The sequence below is a fragment of the Chlorocebus sabaeus genome, chromosome 11, assembly GCF_047675955.1.
Source record: "Chlorocebus sabaeus isolate Y175 chromosome 11, mChlSab1.0.hap1, whole genome shotgun sequence".
NCBI classification, from domain to species: Eukaryota; Metazoa; Chordata; class Mammalia; order Primates; family Cercopithecidae; genus Chlorocebus; species Chlorocebus sabaeus.
The window spans coordinates 10332342-10348981 of NC_132914.1; the positions used below are offsets into that span (position 1 = coordinate 10332342).

A 16640-nucleotide genomic window follows, 5' to 3' on the forward strand; every position below is an offset into this window, starting at 1 on the left:
AATAGAACAAAAGGTGTACCATGTATTCCTTTTGTTTTAAAAACCCCACTCCCCAACAATATGAATAAATATTAAATTTGAAGTGATAAATCAATAGGACTAAAGGTTTATCATGCATTCCTGTTATTTTAAAGACCACCTCCACAAAATGAATAAATATGATCCCAGTGGTTGACTAGTGATAATATTAACATTCTAAAATGTCACCATAAAATAAAATGTGGATTTTATGAATATTTTCAAATAAGACCATAAAATAAAGAAAATGTTTTATGTATCCAAACAGAAAGAATACTCTGTGGTTTTAATTACAGGTTGTATGAAACCATGTTTCTCCAGCTTAGAACACATTCACATGGGCCCAAAGATTTAATCTCATACCAAGGGACTACAAAATAATAGGGTTGTCTCAATTGTTTAGAAGAAAATTTGTGAAAATTTGTTGACTGTAAATAGAGTTCCCCAGGATGCATTCTAAAACCCGTCTTGACATCCACAAATGTCTGCTCACCTAAAGACACTGGTAAAAAAGAGTCAAAGAACAATAAGAATATGTTTGCTCATGAGAGAAAGGAGGCTTTCTAGGTTATTGATTACTCCCACTTTTCCTTTTAGGTGACAAACCAGACATTAAGTTTTTCCTTCACGGTTCTGCAAGACATCCCAGTAAGAGACTTGAAGCCAGCAATTGTTAAAGTCTACGATTACTATGAGACAGGTGAGTGAGAGAAAAATGAAACAATTAATCTTAACCAGAGCCAAGAAATGGATCCTGTTGTGACAGTTGATCCTGTTCTTAGCCCAGTTAGTCAACATTGATCTTTTGTTTCTTTCCTCCAAGATATATACTATGAAAATGACTTACTACAGTCTGGCCAACATAGTGAAACCCCATCTCTACTAAAAATACAAAAAATTAGTCTGGTGTGGTGGTGTGTGCCTGTAATCCCAGCTACTTTGGAGGCTGAGGCAGAATTGTGTAAGCCCAGGAGACAGAGGTTGCAGTGAGCCGAGATCGCGCCATTGCACTCCAGCCTGGGTGACAGTGCGAGACTCTGTCTCAAAAAAAAAGAAAAAACAAAACAAAACAAAAAACATTTACTGAACAAATTTATCAATTAGTGTTTTTGGAGTCAGAAACTGAAGAATTTAAAAAGAATGATAATATATAGTCATTGCCTTCAAGTAGTTTAGAGACATAGGTAACATAATACAGATGAAAAGATTATATAACAAGGAAAGACTATTCGTGACAAATGAGTGTTAGTGAGCTAAGCAATAAGTTTGAGAGGCAAAAACAGCACAGAAGGCTGGTGTTCAGGAAGAACAAACAGGAAGAAAGATCTGATTTGGATCCTAGAGGATGAATGCAATTTTAGGGGTCTATAAAAGTAGGAGGAGTGTTTCAAGCTGGAACAATAATCTTAGAAAAGGAATTAAGGGAGCAAGCTGAACAAAGTGAATAGAAGCAGAGAGGTCATGGAAGAGAGAACTATAGATTAATGCAATTATGATCATCTTCCCAAGAATTTAAAATTTGGACATATGCCATCGAATAGGCTTCAATCTGTATCTCTGGTCTCAGGGAAAGAAAATATAAATATGCTAATGATCCTGTTTAATTCTGGTCTATTTACATGAAGTTTTGACAATTCTGATAGGGCATGCTTTTCTCCAGTAGTAAAGTGACTAGACAGATTTACCACGGTCCCTAGTTCATAGATCTTTTGTTTCTTCCTTCACCCAATGTATCTTTCAGATGAGTCAGTGGTTGCTGAGTATATCGCCCCCTGCAGCACAGGTAAGAGGTCACAGCTTATGACCAGTACTAGATGGCATTAACCCACTCTCCAAGAGCCCCTACATTTTAAATTCTCTACAGTGCTTTTCCTACATCGGAGACAATCCACATGGCATGTCCTCACACCGAGACGAAACTGCGGCGTAGCAAGCCTATTCTGTAGTGGACTCTCCAATTTCAGATATTCACTCCCAGAAAAGTCAATAAGCTTTGTTTATTTGTAGGACAGCTATCTCTAAAAGCAACATTTCACTTCACAGCTAACTGGGCTTCCTTCAACACAGTGGTCAACTAATCACACCCCTCAAACCAAATCTAGCCTTACACTTAATTTTGTAAATGAAGCTTTATTGGCACATAGCCACACTTATTATTAATATTGTCTATGGCTGCCTTTGTGTGCTGATTAGTCATGACAGACCACAGGACACATAAACCTAAAATAATTACCATCTGGCCTTTCACAGACAAAGTTTGCTGACCCTGTGTAAACTCACTCTGTTGCCCACACTCAACTGAATGCTCCTCAGGAAACCCTACAACCTTCTTACGTTTTTCTTTTCTCCATAGATACAGAGCTTGGAAATGTTTGAGGACCATAGAGGCTGTATATTTTGCTGGATTCTCTGTCCTATACATTTACTTAGAAGGAATGGCGCTATTTGTCTCTATAAAATAGACACTAAAAAGGTTTGCTGAATAAATATGTATTTCTGGTCAAACAATCATTTGGTGCGTCATTCATTCTTCAGACATTAATAGCATGTTCACATGATGAGTTATATTATTTCAAATACTATTAAGGTTACAGTTGTGTAACGTATTTGCTTGTATTCCAAATGTGGATATAAAGTCAAATCAAGGATAATTTTAAATCAAGTTCTAAGAGACATTAGAAAAAAAATGTTCTTTGGTCTAGGAAGCTTTTACTTAGAAGCTAAAGGCAAAAGTATGTAGTACTGATTAATAATTAGGAAGGCATAAATATTTCTTGAGAAAGAATATCCTAAGCAAAAGCATCAAAAATTGATTTGACCGGAGGCAAAAATGATTGGAGTAAATGGAGAATATGTTGGAAAGAGGCAGTATTGTACAGTGGTTAAATTCTAGACACTAGAGCCAAACTGCCTAGGTTTGAATCTTGATTCCATCCCTGCCTCACCAACGAAGCCACTAGGGCAGTTATTTATTTATTTATTTATTTATTTATTTATTTATTTTCCACTATCCCTTCCCCCGGTGAGGGTTTCTTTCTTTTTTTTCTTCAACTTTTATTTTAAATTCCGAGGTACATGTGCAGAATGTGCCACTTTGTTACATAGGTAAACATGTGCCATAATGGTTTGCTGCACAGGTCAACCCATCACCTAGGTATTAAGCCTGACATCAATTTGCTATTCTTCCTGATGCTCTCCCTCCCCAAACTCTCCCTTACAGGCGGCAATGTGTGTTGTTCCCCATCATGTGTCCCTTTGTTCTCATTGTTCAGCTCCCACTTATAAGTGACAGCATGCGACTTTTGGTTTTCTGTTCCTCTGTTAGTCTGCTGAGGATAATGGCTTCCAATTCCACCCATGTCCCTGCAAAGGACATGATTTCATTCCTTTTTATTGCTGCATAAATATCCCATGGTGTATATGTACCATGTTTTCTTTATACAGTCTATCATTGATGGGCATTTGGGTTGATTCCATGTCTTTGCTATTGTGAAGAGTGCTGCAATGAACATACACGTGCATGTATGTTTATATCTTTATAGTAGAATGATTTATATCCTTTTGTGTGTATACCCAGTAATGGGATTGCTGGGTCAAATGGTATTTCCGCCTCTAGATCTTTGAGAAACTGCCACACATTGTATTCCACGATGGTTGAACTAATTTACACTCCCACCAACAGAGTACAAGCAATCCTTTTTCTCTGCAACTTCACCAGCATGTGTTGTTTCTCGACTTTTTAATAATCACCATTTTGACTGGCATGAGCTGGTATCTCATTGTCATTTTGATTTGCATTTCTCTAATGATTAGTGATGTTGAACTTTTTTTCTTATGTTCGTTGGCCACATGAATGTCTTCTTTTGAGTTCATGTCCTTTGTAGGGCAGTTGTTTAACCTCACTGCCTCAGCTTTCTCATTGAGAAATGAAAATAACAACAGATTCTGTTATTGAAATACCAGGGGTCCAGTCTAGGTCCTGCTGCTTGCTGCACAGAAAGCCAATCACTGAGACAAGTATTGCCAAGGAACAAGGCTTTAATTGGGTCCTGCAGCTGAGGAGATGGGAGTTCAGTACCAAATCCATCTTCCTGACCAACTAAAACCAGGGGTTTATATAGCAGGGAACAAATGTAACAACTTGTAAGAAAATGGAAACTAGGGAGGGACAAGGAAGCAATTATGATGAATGAGGGAACCAATGTCTCATTGTCTGGATGTGGTGATCTGGTGAGTTTCAGTTCTTTTATACTTTCTTTTGAGAGGCCTAAAGTTCCTTTCCTGAGGAAGGAGGTCAGATAAAACAAATGTAAGTTTCAAGTTTTAAGACCAGAAAGGTCAATTTCTATGTTTATCCAAAATAAAAGTCTATGGGATTATTGAGTCAGTTTCAACTCTAGCTCAAAGTATTATTTATGAGAATGTGCCATCCTCCTGGAAAAGGGAAAAGAGAAATAACTGAATCAAGCAATGACTCAATGCTTCTGCTCAAATGAGTTGTATGTCAATTTCACTTACATTCTATTGGCTAAAGCAAGTCACATGACCAAGCCTGGCTTTAATGCTTTAATAATAAGATTGATGGTGGAGTGCTGTGACTTTTCTCACAGGCAGGCTCACAAGCCACATGACAAGGTGAAGAAATACATAATTGTCTTACAGGGACAACAGTAGATAATTAAGAAAAAAGCATGAAATTCCACACAGGAGTGAAACATAAATACAACTTATTCTCACAAGCTTTTATTAAATAGTTCACTCACAGCACACTAATTTGAAAGGATGCCTTTATTCTATACTAAATTCCCACATATTTTGTGGGGTATTTAATGAATTTCTAGTCTGTTTCTTTGCTCTCTCTGTGTATTCATATATCACGTTATTTTAATTGTCATAACTGTATATTTTAATATCTCATAGGGATAGTTCTTCATCATTGCTCTTATTTTTCTCAACTACACCTTTATTTTCTCATATGAAATTTAGAATCAACTTTGTTATTTTTTTTTTTTAAAGTTGGAATCTCATCAAATGTGTGCATTCACATAGGGAACACAGTCAGCTTTTCGAGGTTGAGTTCTCTTATCCAAGAACAGGTTGTATTTATTTATTTTTAATTGTCATTTTTCAAGTCTCCTTATGTGTGTTTCAGTATTTTAAAGTTTTTTCTGTATAAGATACATATACATATATAGGATATATATGTGTGTGTATATATATTTAGTTTGTTTCTAGGTCTCATATTCTTATTAAAAATGTATATATATTATTACATAAACTAGTTACATATAAAAAGATTTGCTATGGAATTCTCTTTTATTAAGATATAATTTATATACCATAAAATGCACAAATGTTAATGGCAAAGCTTGATCAATTTTTATTTATGGTCAAATCCTATAGAACATTTTCAGAATTAATCAATCTATTCCACTTGGTTACCTTGCAACCTCAGATCACTGATGAGTACAAGAAAGGTTACAGTTTTGAAATATTATCCCATTTTATTTCTCCTTGTTACAGTGAAAGCAACATTTTATTGCAGCTTTTTATATCCCACATAGAAGCTGAACTCCAAGATCACCATTTTGCAGCTCATAATGAAATAATGCATCTAAGGCTTGCACACCAACAGTTTCTAACATTACAAAAAGTGAAATAGATACTCAGGGGATATTGATAAATGAATAAAATACTACCTGTGAGGTTACAAAAATGCCCCCCCCCAAAAAAATCAAAGCTAATTCTGCTTAAGCCTAGATTTATCTATTAATTTTCAGAAAACACAGAATTCAAAGGAACATGTTAAATTATATAATGGGTATGTAATCTGCAAAATTTGTACATGAAAGAAAACATTGCAAATTCTCCCATAAATACATTATCTCAGAAAGAGAAAGAACTTATAAGTTAAAAAGAGATTTAAAAGACATATAATCACAAAGTATGAACCTAAATTAGATCTTGATTCAAACAACATAAAAAAATTATGACATTTAATCAGCAATTAGAAATTTGTGGCAGCTAAATATTTGAATACTTATGATATGAAATATTTTTACTAAATGTTTATATACAACAATAATATTGTGCTTATGTTTTTGTTTGAAAAATAATCCTTATCTTCTAGAAACATATAATCAAATACTTAAGGATATTGTCAAGGTCTCAGGAATCCACTTCTGACCATCCACAATGGGTATTTTTTGCTCTCTAGTCCTTGTCCCCTCCTCCTCCTTCCTCCTCCTTCCTCCTCCTTCCTCCTCCCTCCTCCTCCCTTTCCTCTCCCTCTCTCTTCCTCTCTGTCTCTCTCTCTCTTTCTCTCTCTCTCTCTCTCTCTCTCTCTCTCTCTTCCTCATGTGGCTCCAGTTCAAGAGGCTCTTTGCCAATTCCAACTGGAACATCCAATATTGGACACTAATCCAGCCAACTGGTAAGATCTGCCTTCCCCTGGCTTTCTCATGGTACCCAGGAAAGTCAGGAATGCCATCCCCATCCTCAGAGGACCAGTGGGACTAGGCTAGAAGAAATCTTGGGGACACCCAGTTTCTTCTCAGCTTAATTGTCTTCTTTAGAAAGAGGATTCTGGGTCTGTCTTTTGTCTGGGGACACCTAAAACAAAAACAGACACCCGAGGCTGCTTCTTACCAGTCTACATGAGTGCCCAACAATCCAACATTCCTATGTCCTCTCCACTGGGCTGTCTCCTTCACAGCCTTGCCAAACTTGGTTTATGGGAAGCATAAAGCCAAAGTGTTTGGCTTTTTATTGCAACGTGGCCAGGCCCCAATACAAATGAGACAATGACAGCTAATGGCCAGAAAATGGCACCTTTGATTTTCAAATTCTCAGGGACCTTGACAACTTTATAACCAGGAACTGCAAATGGCAAGAGGTTCTTCCCTGAATATTCAGGCTTTCTTCTACTTTAGATCCTGACCCTCTCTGTGTCAAGCTTGCACCCCTCATGAAATTCTTCTTAATAAAAACCTTCCCCAGGTTTCTCCTTCCTCTGAAATTCATTCCTTCTAAACCCCTTCCTCTGAAACCCCTTTTGACCCTACAGATGGATGCCCTCTCTATCCTCATTCCTCTGCATCCTCTTCTTGCCTGTCTGAACCCTCAGCCTCAAACTCCACTCCTCCTCTTTCTCCACCTGTTACTCATTCAAAGCCTACTCCAACCAGTCAAACCACCTCTGCCTTTCTCCCACTCTGGGAAGTGGCTGGGGTTAAAGGTATTGCTTGTGTTCATGTCCCTTTCCCCATATCTGATTTGTCATAGATTAAACAGCACCTTGGATCTTTCTCTGAAAATCCTCTCATTATCACAGGGAATTCCTGTACATAACCCAATCCTTTAATTTAACTTGGCATATTATCTATATAATTCTAACCTTGTTCCTCACCCCTGATGAAAAAGAGCACTCAGCTTAATTAAAATGGATGTCCAAGCTATGAGTATATTCAAAGGCCTTTATGTTTTTCTCTTCATAAATCTTGTTTTCCTGGAAAACGTTTCTTCCCAGTCAACTGAATTACTTTTCATTCTTTCTTGCCACTCTTGGTGCAGGTATGAAAGGCCCTAAAATGACTTCTGGTGGCCTGGGATTCCTTGGGAAAACAAAAGTTGCCCCAAATCTCATTTTGGGAAAAACCTTTGTTTTCCTTGTGGAATCCCTGGAATTAGAGGTAAATAAGTACCTCTCAAAATTTGTCTTTGTCTCCCAGCTATACTTGTTTATTAGGCCCTGGAAATTATTTTCCTAGCCCTGTTCTTAAAGGGCCTCACCCAAAGACCAATAATCCAATTGGAAAATTGGAAAAAAAATCTTATAACTACTAGATTTTCTTCTGATTGTCTGTGTGGCTATATATGTGTTAGGTGTGCAATGTCTATTTGAAAAGCTCTAATTAACTGCCCTAAGAAAAATAAGTGCTTAAATCAAATATTTTCAAGGGAAAAGTAAAAACTGTAGGACCTTTCAGTCCACATGACTTTAATCTTTAAAACGTACTGGTACAGTAAAATTTGAAATGTTTTAAGAATTGCCCACATACATTTTTGTTTGCATTTATTAATCAAGCAATTTCAAACTTATCTCTGCCAAATACTATAAGGTGGCAAAATTTTGCATAGAGTCTACAAAACTATAACTCAGCCCAATCAGAATAATCTTTGCTTGTGTAACTTTTTAATAAATGAAACATTAATATTGGTTTAATAAAGATAGCTTCATCTTGAACTATTTAGTGAAATACCCTAACTTCTAATCTTGTGGCCTTAGGCAGTCTAGTCCACAGACATGAAGGAAGTTTGTTTTGCGAAAGGACTGTTATCATCTTTGATATTAAAGAAAAGAGAATTTATATTAAAAGGAATCATATATGGTAAATTCTTGTCCTAAAGTAAATTAACTGGTTGTTTAAAGAGAGAGATGTTTACATCAAAGTTGAGGCACGTCAGAGATTTTCCATGTAAGTCATAAAAAATTTATAAAAGGGAATTTATGCAAGAAATGTTGTACAACTTGAAAGTGATTAGGCCTCCTGAATGCTTTATAAAATGCCATATAACTCTTAGCTGTACAACTTGCCTGCTTTGCAGCTAGGTAAGACCTAGGACACATGGAGTTAAATGCTGGAATAAGTCAGACTTTATCTGAACTTCTGTCTGGGTCCTAAGCTTTCCACCTAGTACATAATTAAAATCCCAAACTTACCAACAAAAGTAAAGGTTGCTAAAAGTTAACAGTGTAACATGTATTTAAAACTACTGAAAAAACAGTTTACATATACTTTTGGTAAAAAGATTATAAGGAGGCATGAGAATGTGGATTTTTACCTAGATTAAAAGGTTAAAGAATTGTTTTAAGTTGAATAAAATAAAAATGAAGGTTTAAGCAAGTTTTTGAAGGTTAATTGTAAAGGAAATTCTGTGTGTAAATATGCTGGCTAAAGTTGAAGGGGTATCGTCTACTTTTTCTGTAAACTGATATTAAAATAAAAGCACAATGGGTTTCTCTTAAAGCACTAACCTGCTCTTTAACAAAAATTATAAAGGGTTAAAAAGGGTCTATAGAAATCTTACCTTATGGTCAAACATTAAAATTGGGTAAATGTGTCTACAACGTTCCATTAAAAATTGAGTTTAACATTAATAGCACACTAATATAAAGGTAAAATTTGGCTTATTTGGTATAAAATCATACAGGAAGCATTGTCAAATATAAAATGGTGTTTGACTTTCTTTGGGCTATATTTGTATAAATATGTTATTGGTATGTGTTCCAAAGTTATAAGAGACTCCTATATTTCTGATATATCTCAGGGTATGTTATCAGTATTAATTCTAATTGTTATATTAAAATTATTGCATGCCACAAAGGTAACAGATATCATGGTCAATTGTGACTTTAACTGTGGCTACCATAAAACTTTTTGTCATCCATAAACAATTGTTGTCTTGTTTTTGGTCTCTAGAGACTAAAGTAATCTTTTTGACTTTTTGAGGATTTTTAAGTTATGGTAATATAGTTACTTGCATAAGTGCAATAAGAATCTGTTTTATTTTGTAACAGAACACAATCTGAAAAACTGGTTATTTTACCAAGGCTTTGACTGGAATGGTGTGCTCTCCTTTAAGGAATCAAACTTGACTTATGGGGCCAATAAAGCTCTTGGGAAACTGGCCTCATATTTTATGTGCACAGTCCCTGTAGAGAGTTTCTGACCTGTGGTAAGTAAAGAATATTACTTTCTGACAGGCCAGGACCACCAAATTATCTTGGAACCTCAAGAGGAGAGGAATTCACCCAACTCATAGGTATTTAATAGTACAATTCCATGACTGGGCTCAGCTTTAAAAGGCCTTATCTCAGATTCCTTCTATGGAACAAAATTCCATCAATGCCAGTTTAAAAAGCCTATGTAACAAATAATTATTCTTGCTGCACTGTATGCAAATAATTAAACCAAGTATAATAAAGCAAACCATTCCTACCATGATTTATTTTTTAATAATGGTTACTAGCAGAAAATAACACATGGCCCTTTCCAAACATGTGCCTCTGCCTCTTATTAGGTAAGGAATGTTGCTTCTATCTCAACCAATCGGGCCTAGTTAGAAATGCTGCTAAATAACTTAAAGAAAGGGCCAAAAAAGCTAAGGGAATTCCAAAACAACCAAATGGATTCTTGGTTTGGAAACAAAACCACAGCATGGGTCATCCCATTCCTGGGCCCTCCCCTACTAATATGCCTAGGACTAATGTTCTTACCCTGCCTAATTAATCTTTTTGAAAGATTTTTAACTGACAGGGTCATGGACATTTCACTTACAACTACCCAAAAAGCGCCCCAAAGGGCATCGGCCTAATGGCTAATGTCAGCATGGCCATAAACCACAAATGACATCTCTGACCAGAAATATTCTAACATGAAGATAAACTCCTCCCCAACCAGAGGCATGCCTACCCCAAGATAACCTCCTCCCTGGCCAGAGAGATGTCAGCCCCAAGATAACCTCCCCTCTAACCAGAGACATTCCAACCCTGCAATAAACTTCTCCTCTACACAGAAACATTCCAAGCCTGTGATAAACTCTCTTGCCCTAAAACCCTTAAATACTCTTAGTCTGTAAGAGAAAGTGGGCCTGACCGAAATCGGCCAGAATCCTCTCTCAGGTTTATTCTCCAAAATAAACCTGTCTTTGACTGTTGAGCCACTTTTCATGTTTCTTTCCTCTTTCTTTAACTCTTACAGTAGGAGTGGCTATGCTTATATCAGATAAAATAGACTTTGACTTAAAAACTGTTACAAGAGACAAAAAGGGAAATAATGATAAAAGGGTCAATTCAACAGGAATATATAACAATTACAATTATATATGCATCCAACAGTAGAACACCTAAATATGCAAAGCAAACATTGGAAAAACAGAAAAGAGAAATAGGCAGCAATAAAATAATAGTAGGAGACTTCAATACTATTTTCAAAATGTATACATCATTCTGACAGAAATCTATATCCAAAAGAAAACAGCAGACTTGAATAATGCAATAGACCAAATGGACCAGATATATGCAGAATATTCCACCAAACAGCAGCTGAATTCATACTCTTCTCATGTGCACGCAGATCTTTCTCCAGGATAGGTCACATATTAAGTCACAAAATAAGTTATAGCAAATTTAGGAAGACTGAAATCATACCAAGTGTCTTTTCTGGCCACAATGAAATTAAACTATAAATCAAAAACAGAAGGAAGACTGGAAAAATCAAAAATACATAGATATTAAACAACAGACTCTTGAACAGTCATTGAGTGAGAGAAGGAATCAAAAAGGAATTTAAAGTGCCTCAATACAAATGAAAACAAAAATAAAAAACACTAAAATTATGGTCTTCAGCAAAAGCACTATTAAGAAGGAAGTTTACTGTGATAAATACATACATTAACAAAGAACAAAGATCTTAAATAATCAACCCAAATTTATACTTCATAAAAGAACAAACTAAGCTCAAAATTAGCAGAGAGAAAGAAAGAACAAAAGTTAGAGAAGAAATAAATAAAACAAGAAAAGAAAAAAAATCAAAGAGGTTGAGTGGATTTTTTGAAAAAAATAATTGACAAATTCTTATCTAGACTAAAAAAAAGAAATGAAGAGACATTATAACTGCTCTTTTAGAAATAAAAATGATCATAAGTGAACAAATATGTCAACTGTTTTAATAACCTAGAAGAAATGTGTAAATTCCTAAACACGTAAAATATGCCAAAAGTAACAATACAGTCTGAAAAGATCTATTATTAGCATGGAGATTTAATGAATAATAAAAATCCTTCTAACAAATAAAAACCCAGGATCAGATAGCTTCACAGGTAGATTCTACTACATTTTTTTTTAAAAAGTGCCAATCTGTCTCAAATGCTTCCAAAAAGTGAGGGGACCCTTCTAAACTCACTTTATAAGGCCAGTAGCACTCTACTACCAAAGCCAGACAAGGACACTACAAGAAAAAAAAATCACAGGCCAATATCTCTGATTAATATAGATGCAAAAATTCTTCAAAAAATATTAGGAAATAGAACCCAACAGCACATTAAAGGGATCATACATCATGACCAAGTGGTATTTATTTTCAGGATGCAAGGATGGTTCAATATGTATAAATTTGTACCATGTTAACAGAATAAAGGGAAAAACATCACGATTATATAAATGCATGCAGAAAAAGCATTTGACAAAATTCAACATTCTTTCACATTAAAAACTCTCAAGAAACTAGAAATAGAAAGAGAGTACCTCAAAATAATACAGGCTATATATGAAAGGCCCATAGAAAATGTCAGACTCAACAGTGAAAAGTTGAAAGCTTTTCCTTTAAGAACAGGAGCAAGGCAATCATGCCCACTCTTCCTGCTTTTATTCAATATAGTACCAAAGCCCTAGCCAGAACAGTTAGGTAAGAAAAATAAATTAAAGGCTATCAAATCAGAAAGGAAGAGATAAACTTTTTCCTGTTTGCTGATGCCATTGTACTATGTATTAAAAATCCCAAAGGCTCCATTTTAAAAAACTGTTAAAACTAATACACAAAAGATTGCAAGCTACAAAATCAATATACAAAAATCAGCTGCATTTCTATACATCAGCAATAAACTCTGAAAAGGAAATTAAGACAACAATCCCATTTACAATAGCACAAAAAAGAATTAAACACTTAAGGAAAAACTTTTCCAAGGAAGTGAAAGACTTGTATCTGGAAACAAAACATTGATGAAAGAAATTAAGACACAATCAAATAAAAATATATACCATGTTCACTGATTGGAAGACTTACTATTGTTAAAATAACCATAATATCAAAAGCAATCTACAGATTCAATGCAACCCCTATCAAAATCACATTGGTATTGTTTACAAAAATAGAAAAGGAAATCCTAAAATTTATAGGGAATGACAAAACACCACAAATAACAAAATCAATCTTGAGAAAGAAGAAAGCTGGAGGACTCACACTTCCTAATTTCAAAATTTAGTACAAAACCACAGTAATCAAAACAGTATGGTGTTGGCATAAAGATAGACAAACATCAATGACAGAATAGAGACCTCAGGAATAAACGCACACATAAAAGGTCAACTGGTCTTTGACAAGGGTACCAAGAATACACTAGGGGGAAAGGATAGTCTCTTTGTTGAAGAGACTTTGTAGAGACTATCCTGGTGTTGAGAAAGCAGTATATCCATAAGCAAAACAATAAAATTGGATATTTATCTTACACCATACACAAGAATTAACTCAAAGTGGATTAAAGACATAAAAGTAAGGTTTGAAACTGTAAAACTGATAAAAGAAAAAATAAAAGAAATGCTTTATGACCTTGGTCTTGGCAATGATTTCTTGGATATGACAACAAAATTACAGACAACAAAAACAAAAATATAGAAGTTGAACTATATCACTGGAAAGCTCTTGCAAAGCAAAGGAATAATAATCAACAGAGTGAAAAGACAACATACAGAATGGTAGAATATATTTGCAAACCATGTATCTGACAAGGGGTTGCTATCCAAAACATATAAGCAACTCCTACAACTCAACAGCAAAAAAAAACTACTAACGTGACTTTTAAATGGGCAAGGATCTGAGTAGACATCTTTCAAAAGAAAACATACAAATGGCCAATAGGTATATGAAAAAAAATGCTCAATGCCAATAATCAGGGAAATGCAAATCAAAACCACAATGAGATATCACTTCACACATGTCAGGATGCCTATTATCAAATAAAAGACAACAAGCGTTGGCAAAGATGTGGAGAAACTGGAATCTTTGCATACTGTTGGTGTTAATGCAAAATGGTGCCACTGCTGTGGAAACATGGTATATATATTCCTGTATATTTGTATATATGTATATGCATGTTATATACACATGCATATATATGCACATATATATGCACACACACATGCACAGTGGAATATTGCCTTTTTTAAATGCCAAGATAAGACACAATTTATTGGAGAGAAAAATTTCTCATCCAAAATATAGAAATCTGTACAACTTTGCCACAATCAATATACATGAACTCTACAAATTTATACCCATTCATAATTTACCAAATAAAAGATGATTAACAAAGTTCACAAAATAGATGAAAATACTTTTAACCAGGAAAGTTACAAACCAGACCTCCACTTTCTAAAATAGAAGTCTACTCTGTCTTAGACAACTACAAGCTAGCACATGCACATAGAGCTGGCTGGTGCCAACACCACAGTTGAGACAGTCTTTTTAAGGGTCTTTTTAAAAACCCATTGCCATGGCAGATTCTGGTCACTCGCTACTTTCAAGGTCAAAAACACAATACAAAGTCTGACCATTTTCCCAGGTCATGTTTGCTAGCTTGTCTTTATGTACATTTAGAAATATTTGCTAGGTAAAAGTCTTGTCGTAAAATTTCCAGTACTACCATGTTTAAAACGTTGAACTATTGAGGTGCCAAAAATGTTAACAATAATTTTCAAGAATGATAGTGCAAATTCCTCTGCAAGATCTACTGCAGAGAAAGGTTCTTTGACATACAGATTTTCTTTAAAGAAACTGATGTAAAAATTTAAGTATGTCTGGGAGAAGCTGAAACCACTCTAGGACTTCACTCCCTAGCAAATAAAGTGAACGTTTACTTGGACTCACAGGCTATTAAATTATTGAAAGGTACTGTACAAAATACGGCATCGTCAACTTTTAAAAAAATGTTTACCGCTCTATCTTGGGCCAGATCTTCACAGCTGTGACATGATTTAAATTCCATAATCCATCCCCAATAGGAGCCCATCCAAAGCAAAAATCAAATTTATCCATGCACTATAAGATGATCCATCTTAACCTGATACAGTCATCATACTGTAGTTTTTGGAAGGGCTTGTTCTGCCCAAGAGAACTTCGTCCTTACAGCTTATTCAGCCGTCTACCATTTGCATGTCGGTGTTGTTTTGAGTGCTACCTCCTCCTGCTGGTGGGGCTTTCATACAGCACACAGATGGAGCCATCCTCTCCAATTCTGTAGGACAGACACCTCCTAGTTTCAGGTGAGCGTGAGTCCAACCCAGAGTGTGAGTTCACTTGGGAGAAGCTTGAACAGCTCCTGACTGCTCGGTCCAATCCGCTGTGCTGCCTGTCCAGAGGATCCATTTTACGGTTGGTGCGAATACAAAGATAACTGATCTTTTGCATGGCTTTTCTGGGAATCAGTGACGTTTATAATGTTCTGTCAGCAGTTTCTGCAGGCTGTGGCTGAAGATTTGCAGCTGTTGCTCGTTCGTGAGCCCTTTGGTGTGGAGAAACTTGGAGACGAAGGACACGGCGGTGGCCATCTTGCCTACCCTGGTGGTGGCTCTGCGGTAGAAGGGATGCAAGGAGGCAGGGGTGGGGCGGCCCGGGAATGCCGAGGCTCGGCTGCGCTGCCCCAGCTGCTGAGCAGCCCCCAGGGCTTCCTCACAGAGCAGAGGTCAGAGAGGAAGAGAGGGCGTGAGGGGCGGACGGCTACTTTTTTCTTTCTTTAAAGTAAAAAAGTTATGTTTTGTACAGGAAGAGGCCAACGAGAGGAAGAGAGGAGGGACGGCGGTGTGGTTACAGGGCTAGGACCTCCCCAGCTGCCTCCGCCCCTAGCTGCGCAGCCTCTGAAGATCCCAACAGTTGCATTTTCAGCACCGAAGGGCGAACTTCTTTAAAAAGAAGAGAATTCTGCTGTATACGACAAAATTAACGAATCTTGAGGATATTATGCTCCGTGAAATAAGTCACAGAAAGACAAATACTGCATGTTTCCACTTACATGATTTACCTAAAACAGCCAAATTCATAGAACCAAAGAGTAAAATACTGGTTGTCAGGGGCTAAATGGAAGAGGGAATGGGGAGTTTTCAATCAACGGAACTAAAATTTCAGTGAAGCAAGGTAAATAAGCTCTGGAGATCTGCTCTACAACGTTGTACGTATAGTCAACAATAATGTATTGTACACTTAAAGTTTATTAAAAGGGAGATCTCATGTTAAAAAGTACCACAATAAAATAAAATTTTTGAAAGAAAGACACCTGGGGGTCTTTTTCTTGTAGCAACTCAAGTAAATAAAGATGTATGCGTGTGTGGGCATTAGTTTATTTTCTCTTACAAAGAGGTCTGGATTATAGCCTCCATCATGAGACTGGAGTCAAGCACTTGAGGTGGGGACTGATGGAGAGATTGGAAATGGCATTCTCCTCCAAAACACCATGGATTCTGTAGTCCCTTGTGAAATTCTGCTATGATAGTTATGGAGACCAAGACAGGCAAAGTCTAACCAGGGAAGGAAGCGTTCCCTAGACTTCCTTCCAGTTCTACCAAGGTTGATATTGAGAGCAGGGTTCTTGCCAGCAGCATTCAACCCAACAATCTATACTTTCTAGAACAATCTCTACCTTTGATTTCTGCAAAATAACACTTGTTTATTTTTCTTCTGAGGCCCCTCCTTCACAGACCCGTTTCTGGATATCTTCTTCTTTATCAGACCTCTAAATGTTGAGATTCCTCTAGATTTAGATCTACGCTCCTTGTTCTTTGCACTGTACAT

The 16640-nt window shown here is 36.2% G+C and overlaps 1 protein-coding gene and 1 pseudogene across 1 annotated transcript in view; one reads left to right on the plus strand and one right to left on the minus strand.

Moving 5' to 3' along the window:
- PZP (PZP alpha-2-macroglobulin like) overlaps nucleotides 1-2529 on the plus strand; it is a 59047-nt gene extending 56518 nt beyond the window's left edge. The window contains exons 34-36 of the mRNA XM_007967547.3: nucleotides 616-718; nucleotides 1760-1801; nucleotides 2372-2529. Coding sequence (XP_007965738.1) covers nucleotides 616-718; nucleotides 1760-1801; nucleotides 2372-2394 — 168 coding nt within the window. The 3' untranslated portion in view covers nucleotides 2395-2529. The remainder of the gene's footprint in view (nucleotides 1-615; nucleotides 719-1759; nucleotides 1802-2371) is intronic.
- Nucleotides 2530-14807: 12278 nt separating this feature from the next.
- Nucleotides 14808-16640, minus strand: LOC103218870 (protein BTG1 pseudogene; annotated as a pseudogene).